General features: G+C 37.5%; 1 protein-coding gene across 5 annotated transcripts in view; it reads left to right on the top strand.

Moving 5' to 3' along the window:
- Positions 1–17,595, top strand: part of cntnap2a (contactin associated protein 2a) — a 760,628-nt gene that overhangs the window by 294,439 nt on the left and 448,594 nt on the right. For all 5 annotated transcript variants that reach the window (XR_012399148.1, XR_012399149.1, XM_009297353.4 and 2 more), the window contains 1 exon segment: positions 13,734–13,927. Coding sequence is in view for 3 of the 5 variants with exons in the window: in XM_009297353.4 (XP_009295628.1) it covers positions 13,734–13,927 (194 nt within the window). In the remaining 2 variants the exon portion in view is untranslated.

The raw sequence follows: 17,595 nt of genomic DNA, 5'->3' as shown, positions 1-17,595 counted from the left end.
ATCCACAAAAAAACTCCAGGGTATTTCCTTTTACAAACACGGATAACATTTATCCAAGAAAAGAGACAAAAAAGAAAAAAAAAAAACTGATGTGATACCAGCAACCCTAGCCACAACATAATGCATTCTATGCAATTACATAAGAGTTTCTTGCCAATATGTGGAAATGTCTATTTGATGTGATCGCCACCTTTATCTGTACATTATCATTTATATCCATCATGACTCACAGGTTAATCTAGTTAATAAAGTAATGTTACAACTTATGTTGTCTTGACCTTTGTTGGGGAAAGTTACTTTAGAATGTAATGAATTGCTATACTATAGGTACTCCTCAAAAAAAAAAAAAAAAAAAAAAAAAAAAGCAACTAGTTGCATTACCTAGTTACTTTTGATGTTAAGTAATGCGTTGTGTTACTTTTTTGAATACACACTGTATTGCACAGACAGGTAAAATACAAGAAAACACAACAGAGAACAACATATTGTCTGCATTTTTTATTTTTTTTTAAGCCTAACTAGAACTATCCAATGTTACCTACTCACACCCACCCATATATATAATTCTACAGCAGAATGAACCACTAACTTATCCAGCACATTTTTACACAGCAGATGCCTTTCCAGCCACAACCCATCTCTGGGAAACATTCACACACACACACACACTACTGACAACTTAGCCTACCCAATTCACCTGTACCACATGTCGTTGGACTGTGGGGGAAACCGGAGCACCCAGAGGAAACCCATGCGAATGCAGGGAGAACATTCAAACTCCACACAGAAACGGCAACTGAGCCGAGGTTCAAACCAGCAACCCAGCGACCTTCTTGTTGTGAGGCGACAGCACTACCTACTGCACCACTGCTTCGCTCATATATATGGAGGAGTCGGATACTTCCAATGAAGCAAAATGCGTATTCTAGTAACCAATGAAGCAAATGCAGTAGCATCAGACATTGTTATTTTGGAGTTACTTTTGCATTACTTTTTCTGACCTGGCTGAGGCTTGATCTCTTTCAGAACTGGCAGTTTTTGTTTTTTTTTTCTTCTTCAATGTGACTACGCTAATTTTAATTCAGCAATTTCTACTTAAAAATCAAATTTACTAAACTGAAAAGTAACTCGCATTACATTTTTTAAAAAGTAACTCAAATATTATTACTTAATTTTTAAAAATAATTCTTCAGTTTACTCTTGATTTAGAAAAGTAATATTATTACGTAACTTGTGTTACTTGTAATGCATTAACCCCCAACACTGGTCTTGACTACCACATAGATGTAGCTATGTAGTCACAGATGATGTTGCAGCATCAGTCAACAAATTAGAAGCTTTACCCTGAAATGTAAATGCACTTAAAAAGGGATTAGTTGACTTTACTTAAAAAAAGACAAAACTTCTTGCCTCATAATTATTAAGTTAACAAATTGTGTGGAAAATTATAAATGTTTAGTCATGGGGTGGAACGACGACTCAGTGGTTAGCACTGTTGCCTTACAGTAAGAAGGTTGTAAATTTGAGTCTATGCTGGGCCAGTTGGCATTTCTATGTAAAGTAATGGCTCGTTTCCACTGACTGGTACAGTACGGTACGGTTTGGTTCTGTACGGGTCACCTTTATCAGGCTTGCGTTTCCACTAGCAAGGGTACCCTTTTGGTGGGTGTGGTGTATGACTAAGTTTCAGTCGACGTAATGCTCGCTCGAGAAAATGTCTACAATAAAGCTGCACAGGTCGCTCACATATTATATGAAAAACACTTCTCACAAAACAGATGCTTTAAACACATAAATACTTGTGTATAAATGTTTATTACTAACTTTTCTATAACCATGAGTTGATTATAACTGCAGATCAATGACAGCACGAAATAGCCTACTGTAACGTCTGTAATTATTTTAAATAAATAAATAAATAAATAAACATTAGGGATGTAACGGTATTGTAAATACCGTCATACCGCAATATTAATTTTTTTCGATATTACCGAAGTCGCATGACTCGGTAAAACTATAGGTCTTCTGAGAAAATTTGCTCAGGCGAATGAAGCGAACGGGAGGTAGCTGAAACTTCATTTCCCATCAGCCCCGGCGTGGCCATAATCCTTTGCGGTCTGTTGTCGCTACAGATCCAGTAATGCGGAAATGGAGTGTGCTGCTAGTAGCGGAGATGAAAAAAAGATGGAAATGATCGAACCTAAAGCGGGTGTTGTCGCCGCGCGCGTGCTGAATAGCGGTGCTGTCGCGCGCGTTCTGATCAGCTGTGTTGTGGCGCGCGTTTTGTAAAGCGCCGAGGGGGGGTTGAGCGCGCATACTCAAGAGAGGTGTTATCGCGCGCCTACTGAAGGGCTGGACTGGACGGAGGTTGTGTCGCGTCGCGGGGGCACTTTTGATCGTTTTGGAAGGGCATTTTCTATCCAAGACTAAAAAGGGCATGTGCACTGCACAGGTTGAGCCCTGTGTGTGCACGTGCCTGCAAGTTGGGGAATACGACTAATAACAGTCATGGGGACTGCAGAAACACAGCACACTGTTCAGATTGATGCAGACATTGACTTGTACCGCAAAGAGATCTCTATCTCACTCATGGTTTATCCTCTCAAGTGGGGGAAAGACAATGCACAACGTTACCCACTGCTGTCAACATGGGCCAAGTCATATCTCTCTTGTCCCAGAATCCTCAGTCCCAAATGAGAGGGTTTTTTTCTGTTGCAGGGGACATTGTAAATACCCAGAGATACCAGCTTTTACCAGATTATAGTTATATGATAATTTTCCTTTAAACCCATCTCTATCTAAGTGAGTGATTAAATGTTAAATGTGATGAGTTTTCAACAATACTAAATTGAAACTTTATTTTTTTACATGGTTTAATAATTTTTTGTTATTAAAATTGAAGTTCCTGTTTCAAAGCTAACAGATAGATGGCTAATTTGTATGTCATTGACACTTTTGGCACTTTTTTGGAGTATTTTCAAAAGTTTTTTTTTTCCTGTAAATGATTCAATAAATACCGTACCGTGACATTCATACCGAGGTATTACCGTACCGTGAAATTCTGATACCGTTACATCCCTAATAAACATATATGAACACATACAGACCCTTACAGTCCTCGATATGTAACCAGCTACAGGAAAAGTACAAACAGCATACATTTCGTCCTTAATTAGGTTCAAAACAACACAAAGTATAGCCCACAGTCAATGGAAACCTCTCATCTGTGTCTGTAATCTTCAGCAGCACATGAAGCCTCTGTTAAAGAGTCATTCCATCATTCCCAGTTCATATTAGTCCACAAGGTGATGATAAAAGTTAAAACAAGGCAGTTTGTTCACATTTGCTGAATAAATAAAGTGCTCTTTGGCTTTCCATTTTTCTCGCGCTCCACTCTTGCGTTTGTCCTTTTCTTTCTGAATATGTCATTCTCGCGTTTGTCAGCTTCTCACAGGATCGGGTTTCCAAAGCTTGTCAATAATCAAGCACACGTTATTATAATCAGCTCAAGAAGTTAGTTATTTCAGAAATAGATGCATGGCGAGCGCAAGTAATCTCTAGCTGTGTATTTCAAACATGGCGGGTCCTTTGTTTACATTCTGGCTTGTTGCGTAAGCGAATGACGTATCTCTGTAAACCAATAGCGTTCAGCTGCGTGTCTAGCTCCGCCTTTTGGTACCCTTTCTTGTGTTTGGAACCCTTTCAAAAGGGTGCTGAAAAAGTGGTACGGTACGGTTTGGTTTGGTACGCCTTTTGATAGTTGGAAACGGTCATAAAAGCGTACCAAACTGAACCGTACAGTACCGTACCACTCAGTGGAAACGGGCCATAAAAGTTCTCTTCATGTTTGTGTGGGTTTCCTGTGCTCCCTCCACAGTCCAAAGACATGCGGTATACAGTAGGGGAATTGAATAAACTAAAGTGGCCTTGAATGAGTGTGTGTGTAAACGCTAGAGTGTATAGGTGTTTTCCAGTTTTTCCAGGAAGGGCATTCGCTGCTTTAAACATATGCTGTAAGTTAGTGGTTAATTCTGCTATGGTGACTTCTGAAATAGAGAGCTGAAGGAACATGAATAAAGTTAAGTTAATAGATTTAATGACTTAATTTAAGTAAAATCAACTTGTTGCACTTAGAGGGTCATGAACCCATCCCGGATTTTACCATTTCCAGATGTGAAAAGCTCTCAGGTGAAAAATGTTCATTACAAATGTATTTTTGTTGCGTGTTAGCAGATCACTGTAATCCACACACTGTGGATTCACACGCTAGCTGTCATTGTATGGAAATCGAAACAAAACCTTTGTTTCAGCACATTTATAAACGCAAAACTGACCCATGTCTCCCAACAATTCTTCTACTACTTGTTTTAGTTACAGTTGGAAACACAACGTGGCGTCTCTTTGAATGCTGTAACAGGTTAAAGGAGTCTTCAAAGCTATATAATGCATGTTAAAGAAATTGCATCTCATTCACAATAGAGTGCGCTGATTGGTTCAAGCCAAGTCTTTCTCATGAATTAATGAACAGATGTGCTAAAAACTCAATGACGTCACTTGAAAACAAATTTGCTCTAAACAAAGCAAAAGCAACCAATTATCACTTTTTTTTGTGAAATATATGTGTCCTAATAGTGTTTTTAGCAACATGGGACAAATATTTATGACTGAAAACATCTCAAAAAAATGTGTTTTGGTGTTTTATGACCTTTTAAGGCTACTGTTTTACTCACTTTTTAAAAGTAAAGTAACTAATTGCTATTTACAGCATATCTCTACCTACAGTATCTACCAGAGAATACCCAATTATTTTTGTCCACTGTGATTCTTCTATTTTAACCTAATATTGGGTTCACATAAACTAGGAATGTAAGCATTCACGCGAGTAAATTATATATATTATGTTAATGCAAACCATAATATAAATAAATTTCCTTTAAGTCAATTTCTACTTCCGCACAAGTACCAAAACATCAACTTAAGTGGAAAACTCGAAGGTGAAAAATATCCCATAAACTAGAGCGAGTGATGCAATGCACATGTTCTCTTTACATTTTGTGCAAACCCACAATTTAATTGGCTTTCCCCTTTATCCTGTTGGAATTTACAGAGGTGTGTGTCTTTTCCCCCAATATCATCATAGCTTAGAATCTTATTACTGTGGGAAAGTCATAGCGCATGATGCATGTTAATGACATCTTATCAGAGCTGAAGAGAGGCTATTCTTGTCAGTCGTGTCAGTCTTACCCAGAATCCCCATGCAGATATGCAGTTGTCATCGATCTTGCACAATGTTATTTAATCATTATGACTGTGAATAATATGCTGAAGACTGAACCCCATCCTGTTGATGGAGTGTGACATTTCTATATATGATAGACTGTGGAATTTCCTCTTTTTAACTTAATTTTATGAATAGCAATGGCACTGGGGAGCCTCTAATGAAATCCACATTCAGACAGAACATGTTCCACTCAAATCACATTGTCTTTTTTTCTCTCTTCAAGTATAATTAGCTTTAGGACAATCACTGTGACCATTTCCAATGTCACTGAACTGGAGGTCTATGAAAAGTTGGTTTTGACAGCATGTTGGCATCAGAAGTGCCAGGTTGTGCCAGGGTGCAGGTTATTGTCGGACCCTGGATGATGATGTCACAGAGGAAGTCTCATTAGCTATAGTTAGATGAGCAGCATCATGAAGGACTTTTGAAGGCAATGCCCATATGCCAGCATCCAGCATTCTGTCTCCACCAATGATGTGCTATTGAGCCCTACTAATGTATTTTAAAGATTTTCAGGATGAAAATAGAACAGAGACGGCACAAAATCAATAGACAGCAGGACCAGCATTCATCTGCTTAGATGGGCGACAGTTGATAGTGATATCCTCTTGTTATCTATCTATCTATCCATCTATCCATCCATCCATCCATCCGTAGACATCCTTCCATCATCATTCTATGTTTCTTCGATGTTTATTCTATAGTATCTATCTATCTATCTATCTATCTGTCTGTCTGTCTGTCTGTCTGTCTGTCTGTCTGTCTGTCTGTCTGTCTGTCCGTCCGTCCGTCCGTCCGTCCGTCCGTCCGTCCGTCCGTCCGTCCGTCCGTCCGTCCGTCGACATTATTCCATCATCATTCTATATTTCTTCGATGTTTGTTCTTTAGTATGTATTGTTCTATCTATCTATCTATCTATCTATCTATCTATCTATCTATCTATCTATCTATCTATCTATCTATCTTACCTGTACTTTGAATCTGTCTAGAAATGTAAGAGCATAGCAAATAAAAACACAATAGCCTTGAGGTGTTCACTGAATTATTTAACATACAGATAAAACATTTTTCAGTATAAAAAGTCAAAAAGCGAGTCAGAACTTTAAAAAAAAAGATAAGATGTTCTCAAAGTGATATCAAAGCATGCAAGGTTAAAAAGTTCAAACAGTATATAGAAACGATGATGCACACAAGTAGGATGTCACTTCCTAAAAAAGTCAAACCTATTTGTTCAGTAGAACTCGGGCTGATGTAGTTTTGATTGATGGATGTAATAAATCATCTTATATTCTAAGTGCATTAGGACAACTCAGGCCTTGAATTTGCATTGCCTTTGTGTTTTATAAAGCATAAAAATGGCCCTTTAAATGACCCCATTTTTCCCTCCTCAAGAACTGATCGCTTGTTCATGCTGTGCATTAGACCCTTTTTCGAAGCATAGTGGTTTAATATACATTTATGTCTCAGCTCACGCAACATCTTTCACTCAGTCTCCTAAAGACCTTGACACTGTATGAAACACATCCATCACTTCACATTTTTTCATACGGATTTACATCAGCAAATGGCCTGTTGAAGGTCAGCTGTTATAATGCCACTCTGGTATATAAGATGCACAGAGCCATTTCGCGGCCCTACCCACGGAATCACCACAAATGCAGACATCAGATTTGAGACTTGCTTAGGCGTCCTCTGCTCTCATTCAGCAGGAAGGGCATCTATTTAGCAGCAGTTCATCTGTGAGATGAATCCGAGGGAAAGGTCAAATCCCGCTTCATCAGAAACCTGTTTGGCCCTCACAGCTGGAGATGGGAAGGGACAGACGGCTGTCCTGGCTGCTGTGTGGGAAACAAAATAGACTGTTGGAAACTAATGAGAGGGAGAGGTGGGAAGACGGAGGTGAATGACAGAGGGGAAGGAAGGTTCAGTCCCCCAGCGTTCAGTCATGTACCCCAAGCTCAGCTGAATACAAATGTGCCCATGCATGAGATTGAGCGACTAATATAAGGAATGTGAGCAGTGATCCATGTCCTTTATTTCCCTTTCCTTTTCTTTCCAGCTCGTTCTACTTACATTCGTACAAATTTAAAATTAGTTTCCTTGGTGAATTCCGTCTTTTGTCTCTGTCTATTTTATACACATTATTGACTGGTAAGAAAATGCTAAATCATACTAGCAGCATATTAAATCATAATGAAAACATGCTAATTGTTTTCAACAGTTGAAAGTATTACACTGCACTGTAAAGTATTAATCTGCACTGATTGGTCCGATGCCTGTTGTGATTGGTTGACAGCGTTCAGCACGAGACAGAGTGAAATGTCCACCAGGGCTTATCTTGAGGTATTTAGAGTTCATTGTGTGTGTGTGAGCGTACCAGCCAACACTTCTGTTTTACCCGGGAGTCTCCCGTATTTCAGACCCATTTCCAGCCACCCACCCATTTTGTTATTTATCCTGGAAAACTTCAATTTTATTATTATTTACAACGTGTGAATCGTTGGCGAACACTGTTGGCGATCACAACAATAATATTGAAATGACTGAAATGTCTGATATTATATATATATATATATATATATATATATATATATATATATATATATATATATATATATATATATATATATATATATATATATATACAGTTGAAGTCAGAATCATTAGTCACCCTGAATTATTAGCCCCCCTGTTAATTTTTCCCCCATTTTCTGTTATGTGACTTTTCATGAGAGTCATTCTGAAAATGTTCAATGTTCCATGAATAAGAGAAAGCCATAAGGGTTCACAGCAAAATGAATAGATTACTACAATTTGAAGATCTTCCATTTTTGGATTAACTATTTCTTAAATCCCTACCTGGCGGCTGAAGTTTGATAGATTAGGCTTTTCCTTGACTTTAAATGAATAACTGAGGCAAAGCTTCAAGCAGGAAAATAATAAAACAGTAATGACAGCATCTGAATTATGAGGTCAAACAGATCATCCTGTGATTAATGTGTATCAAACTCCCATTGATACTGCCCTGCCTGTGGCGTTTCTTTGCCTACAGCTGTTTTACCCTGTATTAGAAAGCAGCGCTGGATCATAATATCTGCATGAAAAAAATCTATACTGCAATCCATAAATCAGCAAATAGATTAACACTGTCAAGTCAATGAAGTCATAAGAACTAAATGCAAAAACAAATAAAAGGAATGCGCACAAAGCATGTGAATGTTTTTCTTTCAGTGTCAGCTAACAGATGGTAAGCTATTCAGAAATTATGCCATACGATTTATCATTGCCTAGGTGCATTATCATCAAAAAGTCCTACATGCTACATCTATAAGACTTCACAGATATCCCATCAGACAGGGTTTAGACCAACATAATGCAATTTATTTGTCATCCATTCAGTTCCATCCTCTCTTTTTTTATCAGAGTCCAGTATTTTTATTTTACTATTACTTATTTTGTCAGAACCCAGCAACTCCAGAATCTGTTTTGTGCCTCTGTTTCTCATCTGTTGGTGTCCTTCCAGTGCCCTTCTTCTGCTCTCTTTATCTCCTCAGAACATCTGCCTGGGCGGCAGGTTGCAGGTGGTGGAGAAGTAATGTCCCCTGGTTCTTTTACACTTTCTTAAGCTTCTGTCTCGTACTGATCCCCGGACGCCCTAAACTGCTGAACCTTATTTTATTTTTTCTCTGCTTTTGGCTGCTACTGCTGTGTCTCGCCAGCCAGAACTGTCCTGCTTTATTCAAGGATAGTAGGGAACTAAGTAAAGTGCGAGTAGAGTTTTTTTTTTTTTTTTTTCATCCTGATACAGATAGAGGAAAAAACAGATTTCAGACTATAATAATAATAATAATAATAATAATAATAATAATAATAATAATAATAATAATAATATAATGATATAATTATGCACTTGTTTTGTATATGTATTTAACTGACCCTTAAATCTATTCATTCCACTAAACTTGTGCCTAATCGAGACCAATAATTCTAGCACAGCCTTATTGTGAAAATGTACCCCCGTATTCATTCTGCGAACCATGTAGCTAGAGCTTCTGCTGCATTGGGCAGCTTGATGCTGTCAATGGCTTCTGTTTCTTTTTGTGCTACCAGCTGACAATTTACCTCCATGTGGATGGCTTTTCACTGTTACCAGTTTGCCCAGTAGCTTACCACGTACGTTGGCGGACGTATGACACAGAGAGAATATCACCATGACAACAAGGTTCAATTTTAGAAATGAACTTTTCCAGAAAGCAGGTTAAACAAAACCAAAAGGAAAATAAACAAGTAAACCTAAGTAAATAGTGTGAGAACGTGGTAAAATATGAAAACGTGGTAAAAATCAGGCCTCTGCGAGGGCTTTTCTTTTTCTGGGTTGCTTTTGAAAACACTGTCAGTTGGGTTTAGGGAAGGGGGTGATCGGGTCAATTGATGCTTTTGAAAACACTATCATTTGGGTTTAAGGAAGGGGTGGGTTGATCAGTCAGTTAGTGAGTCAGTCAGTCGACAGTGGCCTCTGGTGGATTTACGTGACACAGCAGGCATAAATGGCACTCGTGGGATAAATTTGAGATCTGTAAAGCATATACAGCAGCCTCTGGTGGATTTATGTGAGAACAGCAGGCGCGAATGGCACTTGTGAGATAAATTTGAGATCTGTAAAGCATATACAGTGGCCTCTGGTGGATTTATGTGAGAACAGCAGGTGCGAATGGCACTCGTGAGATAAATTTGAGATCTGGAAAGCGTAGCAGCCTCTGGTTGATTTACATGAGAACAGCAGGTGCGAATGGCACTCGTAAGATAAATTTTAGATCTGTAAAGTGTAGCGGCCTTTGGTGAATTTACGTGAGAACAGCAGGCGTGAATGGCACTTGTAAAATAAATTTGAGACCTGTAAAGCGTAGCAGCCTCTAGTGGATTTACGTGAGAAAAACAGGCACAAACGGCATTTGTGAGATAAATTTGAGATCTGGTGGATTTGCAAAAACAAAAACTGCAAAAAACATACCTCCTGGGATGTATTTTGTGCTGTGTAGAAATGTATACAGGTGTATGTATCAATTATGAGCCTGGGTTGAATAACTCTTAAACATACTCATTTCACTGAAACTACCACTAATATTAACCAACCCTGAAACAGTGCCTTTCAACTAAATATCTCCCTAACATCCCTAACCAACTCATAAACTTACACACCTTGAGTTTTTTCCAAACTTCAAGGAAATCCATACACCAGGGGTGTCCAAACTCGGTCCTGGAGGGCTGCTGTTCTGCACATTTTAGTTCCAACCCCAATTAAACACACCTGAACCAGCTAATCAAGCTCATTCTATGTGTACTAGGAACTTCGAGGCAGGTGTGTTAAAGGAAGATGGAAGATGGCCAGGGCCGAGTTTGGACATCACTGCCCTACACCTATCTATATCAGTGACCCTGACCCTAACCTTAAATCCTAACTATATTTAGCCCATATCATTATACCTGTCATTACCTTCATCAACCTTTAAACCAAATTATTTCACAAAAAAATTACCCTGACATTATCCCACCTTAATAACAAAAATCGGTAAATTTTCAATGTACGTAGTGTACATAGTAACTTCATAGAAGTTAAATGCACTACTACTTATTATTATTACATTCAAATTCAAATATCCAACAATAACAACCCAGGCTCCTTCTGATTGCAAAACCCTATTTACACTTCTGGAGAGAGCAAAATATGTCCTAGGAGATTTTTATGTCCTAGGAGATTTTTTTTGCTGTTTTTGTTTTGGCGAATCCACCAGAGACCGCTGTGTATGCTTTTTCAGATTTCAAATTTCTCTTGCGAGCGCCATCCACGCCTGCTGTTCTTACGTAAATCCATCAGAGCCCACTGCCTTCCCTAAACCCAACCTATAGTGTTTTCAAAAGCACTGATTGACCCACAGACCCCTTTCCCTTAACCCAGGGTTCGGCAACCCAAAATGTTGAAAGAGCCATATTGGACCAAAAAAAAACAAAAACAAATATGTCTGGAGCCGCAAAAAATTCAAAGCCTTATATAAGCCCTATAATGATGGCAACACATGCTGTATGTATTTATATTAGCTATATTAGCCTACTATAAAAATGACTTTGTTAGCTACAAATACATACTGAGCCTTCATGATTAAATGTTCATTTCCCTGCGGTGCATCCTGTAGAGAATGACGCGCCACGTGACTACTCTGTTGTACGATGCCGTCTCAAGTTTAACTTAATTACAGTATATTAATGAATTATGTTTAACGTTCAAGTTTAACTTCATTACAATATTAATGAATTATGTTTAATGTTCAAGTTTAACTTCATTACAATATTAATGAATTATGTTTAATGTTCAAGTTTAACTTCATTACAATATTATTGCATTATGTTTTGCTTTGATGAAATTAAAGAAATGCAATAAAGAAATCAGATTTTTTTTAATGTTTTTTTATTTTTTATTTTGAGGATTCAAAAAAACAACATCAAAATGAACGTGCACAACGTGCCCCTTATCTGGGCAACAAGCAGTGCAATACAACGCAGCCTGCCATTTTCATTTCAAGATCAGCTCGAGTCATTCCTGGGAATGTGCTCAACAAGGAAGGGTCAATCTCCAGGGGTGTGTGTCAAGGAAAGACAGTCTCGTTTTTTCCTTTCGCAATTCGCAAAATCTGCTCCCAAATGCAGTTTGCATATCAACGATCGCACCTTGTAAATAATCACCGTTGAGTGAGTGATCGGGATGGGCTTCTTTGAATTCTCTCAGGGAGGGAAAATGAGAAAGCGTGCCCCGCTGTACATCTTTGGCAAAGACAGCTTGCGCTCCATGGCGCATCACACAGCCGCCGGTTTGTTTACAACAGCTACCTGCCTGGCATCCCGCCCTGCGGATAGAAACGTGTGTCGCAGGCTATGACGCAAATCTTCGTTGACAGAAATGTTGAAATTAAATATTCTACACACTTTTACAGCATTGGAAAACGTTAAGATTGTTTGTCCTCCTATAGAAACCATATTAAAACAAAAAATATATTTACCTCCCTCATGGTTATCCATTTTCAAACATTTTTTTAAAAAGTTCCAGGGAGCCACTAGGGCAGCGCTAAAGAGCCGCATGCGGCTCTAGAGCCGCGGGTTGCCGACCCCTGCCTTAACCCAACCACAGTGTTTTAAAAAACAATCCAGAAAAAGAAAAGCCCCCTCATTTTCACAACATTTTCAGATTTTACCACATTCTCACCCTGTTATTTACTTGTTTATTTTATTTTTATTTTGTTTTACCTGCATTCTGGAACCTTTCTTCATGCTCTGGGTCTTCCAATCTACTGCGTAAACTAGTTACAGCGGGAAAGCTGTCCATAGGCGGTCAGTAAGCGAGAAAATGAATGGCGTCCTACTGCCCATAGTGTTCATTTTAAATTTATATGAAATGCAGCTATATGTTCTTCTGGCAACATAATTCACTCTCTTCAGAAATGTACTTAGGTCTACGTTTTCATAATGAGCCTATGTTGAACAATAAATATGCACATTAAATAATACCATTGTCTTATTTTCCTCTATAAAATGAAAATTCCAACCACAGCATCCCATAAACCGTCATGTGTTTATTGTTGACCTTTTGTAAACACTTTTGGAACTGAATGTCCAACTGTTTTACTTTTGCAACTGGCAGTGTATACATTTAAAAAAAACTAGTATATATGTTCCCACTTGGAAATGACAAATAAATTTAATCTTCATGACGATATTTTCATCTTCTATTTGCATCTCCTATTTTATCTCAAGTTCACTGCCACATTGCCTCCCTGGTGGCTTATTAATAATGACCCTATAAAGGAATCTAAAAGTGCCTGAAGTCGAAGAAAGCCATTTAGCCTCAAGGCAGCGTTTAGCCCTTAAAGCTCAGCTTGTTGCTCATTTTACTTTCATAATTGGCTGTATTTTGAATGAAGCAGGATATGTGTATTTGATCGGATTGTGTGAAGAGGCCATTATGTAGAATGGGAGCCATGTGTTCGGAACATTTTTTTTCATATTAATGGTTCTATTTACAACATTTAATGATCCTTCAAAAATCACTTTAACAAATGTCCAAAAGCCTCTGGCTAAAAGCACAGATAAAACATCTGTAAGACAATCTGTTCCCAAGACTTTTCTGGAGAAGCGAGAACATACAGTAATAACACAGATGTTCCTCTTGAACATTCAGTTTACCAAACATCAGCAGATCCCTGTAAATTGTACATCTTCTGCAGGTTATCCTGTAGTACATGACCCTTTAAATGAATACCCTTAAAATTGATAAAAGAACACGTAATATTTACTGTGAACAGACAGCTACTCCTGCTGTGTTCTTCTCTAACCCCTGTGTGACAAGACCACAAAGATTTTAGATCAATACAACAAGATACTGAGTATGGTGCTGTTTCTGTAGGTGCTGGGGGCTGGTCTCCGCTGGACAGTGATCATTACCAGTGGCTGCAGGTCGACCTGGGAAGCAGAAAACAGGTCACAGCCGTCGCCACACAGGGTCGATATAGCAGTTCTGATTGGACAACACGATACCGGCTGCTCTATAGTGACACAGGAAGAAACTGGAAACCATACCATCAAGATGGCAACATCTGGGTGAGTATTAATATAGTGCATGCAAAAAGTTATGATTAGGATATGAATGTTTGTTCACTTGTACATGGATGTAATGTTCTATGTAGGAGTTTATTCAGCAAATGAGTTTCCATCTTTGTTATTTTTAATTTAGCCCCTTTTCTGCACAAGCAAGGTAAAAACTTTTTTGAAGTTAAATAATATAAATAAATTAGAAATTGGAATTTAAAAATAAACAAATAAATAAAATTTATATATATATATATATATATATATATATATATATATATATATATATATATATATATATATATATATATATATATATATATATATATATTGTGAATTATATTGACAGTGATGGTGTGGATGCATTAGGTTTCTTTTTTATAAACTAAAAAGACCGTGCCACCCAAATAATAGTACCTCAAACTAAATTCTAAACTCAACCTGTCTTTATATTGACCATTGAAACCAAATCATTTTAACTATGGAACTACCAGAATTCTAAATCTACTATTGGCCATAGCAGTCATTTTGACCATTCATATAAGATTTTACTGAACCAAAATTCTGGCATATCATACTTACATTCAAAGCTACCTGCACATTACATTATTTACAATAAGCTTTGAATGTCTTGCCTAATATTTTATAAAGTCATTACTCTGAAAACACGTTACAAAATAAAAGCAACAGAAGCCTCTAGTATGAAAAAAGTTAGGAAAGTGAGTGAGTCCAACTTTGTTTAGATCAGAGTGTCGAGTGGAAAAAGAGAAAAGGGTTTGCATAAAAAGGGGGATTTCCTTGCACAACAGCAACACAAGCACAGATTCAGGGGAGCAAGACAGTGATTCACTGATATCTAACTTTGCCATCTGAACTGTTATAGTGATATTACTGTAAACTTAACTTCATTTATTTTGACTAAGGTACATACCTGCCAACACTCCCTGAGTCTCCCTTGTTTCAGACCCATCTCCCTCCCTTTTCCAGTATTGTTCTATCTCCTGAAAAAGTTCACGTGCACCTTCCCCCCCGCTCTTCAGTTCGCGTGCATGTTGGCAGGTATTCTAAAATATGTCTTCAAAAACTGAAAGAGTACTGTTGGCGATACAGGGCTCAAAATTACACTTTTTACTTGGTAGCACTGGTGCTCTCAACTTTAAAAATGTTTCCGCACCAGCCAACATTTAACAGTTACTACAAGTTTTATATTAATAAATTTATTGCATTTGAATTCAGCACTAATCAAAAAAAAATAAATAATTTAAATCTGCATGCACTCACCGGCCCTGCACGTTCCTGAATTTAACGATGATAACTGTGATGTGTTCTCACAGGTGGTGTCTGATATTGCACAGATGATATTGACACATGACTTATTATTTGCATACGTCATCTTAATATCAGTAACTCAAGTGGAAACACACTTCCACCCTTCAGATGACAAGTGGCTACAGGACAGTTTTTACTGTATCAGACTTGAAAAGCTGAGATGCTCACTATCTGGCTCGCTTGATTTCTTTTAAAAGACATGGAATTCCTTTCTTGATAACATCAAATGTCTGCTCATTACACCTGGTGCAGGTATTTAAAATTTTATTAGAAGGTTGTTGTTTTGTTTCTTTCATTATTATTATTTTAATTATTATTATTTTCCCCCATCTGTATCCAGTTATTCTGATGTCATGTTCTTATATATTTAATTTTCTTAATTTGGTATTTATGTATTTATTTATTTATTGTTGTTTTGTTGAGAAATGAATAAGAGGTTAGGCGATGGGATTAATAATGGACAATACATTACTGTTTACCTCTCAATATTTAATTTGTATTGTCATACAAAAGACCAATAAAAAATATTTAAATAAATATCCGTAACTTTTTTCATGAGCTGCAATATCAGATTATTATTAGTGAATGCAAGCCCTTTTGTGATGATGTATGTGCTGCAGCTGACTGTCAACATCATGATGATTAAATAAAGGATTAAATAGAACATTGCGTGCTTCAAATGTGTGGTAATTGCTGTTACTTGCAAACTTGCACATCCCTCAGACTTTACTGTGAATGACTTTATTCATTTCATAGCAGACTTTAAAAAGTGTAAATGGTGGGTAAATGTTCACCACATGAGCACTGATCAAATGTGCCATTGTTTGTACATTTAGGTGGTTTCTAAAACAAAATCTGCCAGTGTTGTTTTCATTCTCTCGTATCCAGACCTTTACATTTTATGTGGCTTTAGATCATCTGAAGGAAGGCATTGACTGAGTGATTGACAGCTGTTATTAATCAATCCATTTGTGTTCAGTTATGGAGCAGTGGGCCAATCAGAAGGGCTTAAAGGTGGGGCAGGCATTGAGGGCTTTGTTTACTGCTGCAATTTGACATGACAACTCTTTTAAACTATTTAGTAGTGTGGTGTTTTGGTGTTTTTTGGTGCAAATATTTTGCATTCGCATTGCAGGGAAATGGAAACAACATTTTGATTTCAGCGCACTTTAAAACGAAACACTGATGACCCATGTCACATTTCTTCATCTATCGAATTTAAGTGTGCTTGGTAACAACATTTGAACCATGCTCCTCTGAACGCTGTAACAGCTAAAAAGCAACAAAGCTATCTCATGCATATTCATAAAGTTACATCTAATTCATAACAGAGCACGCTGATTGGTCCAAACAAACTCTTCCTCATGAATAATGCACAGACATGCTGAAAACTCAATGAGAGGATTTTGGACTGGCTGGTGCTGACGGCTAATCTTAATGCTAGAATTTACACAATAATCTCATCTCTGTGATGTTTCTTGAAAACTTATTTTCAAACCGGAAGAACGGATTTGCTAAAAAAAAAAAAAAAATCCTAAAACAACTAATTTTCAATTTTTTAGTAAAATATATGTGTCCTAATAGGGTTTTAAGCAATGTGGGACACATACTGTATATATCCATCTCAAAAATGTGTTAAAGACAACAAAAAAGTGAATGTGTGGCTGAAAGTAGCTGACATTGATGTGGTAAACTTGACTGTTATGACCATTCAAGGTAGAAATACTCACAAGTATTTGGTGTTTAGTAATTTTTTTTTTAAATAATACTGTTAAATTAAAATATGCACAGATTTTGGAGAGGTCATTTTAAAGTTAATCAAATACAAAATTAAAAAAATGGTCAACATTACTGCCTCTCCAGTGGTAATCACATGACATTCCTATTTTACACAAAATTGCTGTGTAGATGTAGATGTGGTTTAATTAAGAAATACCATATTTAATGCATGAAAAGTTATGACGTGAGTTTCAAATGGGAATTCAAGATTGGTCCTAGACATATTGGGAAGGGCTAGTGGTTGACGTAGCAGGATGTTAGCATACGTCTTTCACATACTGAGCTCGCCAAGGACGACTAAAGATCAATGAGTCAAGAGGATGCCTTGATTTCTTCCTGGGTGCTTTAATCAACAGTAAGCAATCAAGGAAGCACTTAGATCTAGAAAAAAGACGCTTTCACAGACTGATTTCAGGCTGATGTACCACTGTGCTCAGTACCCACAGCAGATAGGAGGGGAATTATTACTGGACCAACCAGTGTTCCACACTGGGTGGTGGTCCTGATGGGGAAATGTCATTAGTTTTTATGCTGCTTCACCAAATGCTTTCCTTCAATCTATATATATCAGA

Source organism: Danio rerio, chromosome 24, assembly GCF_049306965.1.
Source record: "Danio rerio strain Tuebingen ecotype United States chromosome 24, GRCz12tu, whole genome shotgun sequence".
Lineage (NCBI taxonomy): Eukaryota > Metazoa > Chordata > Actinopteri > Cypriniformes > Danionidae > Danio > Danio rerio.
Note: the sequence above shows the minus strand (reverse complement) of the source record. Positions and strands in the feature narration are given on the sequence as shown.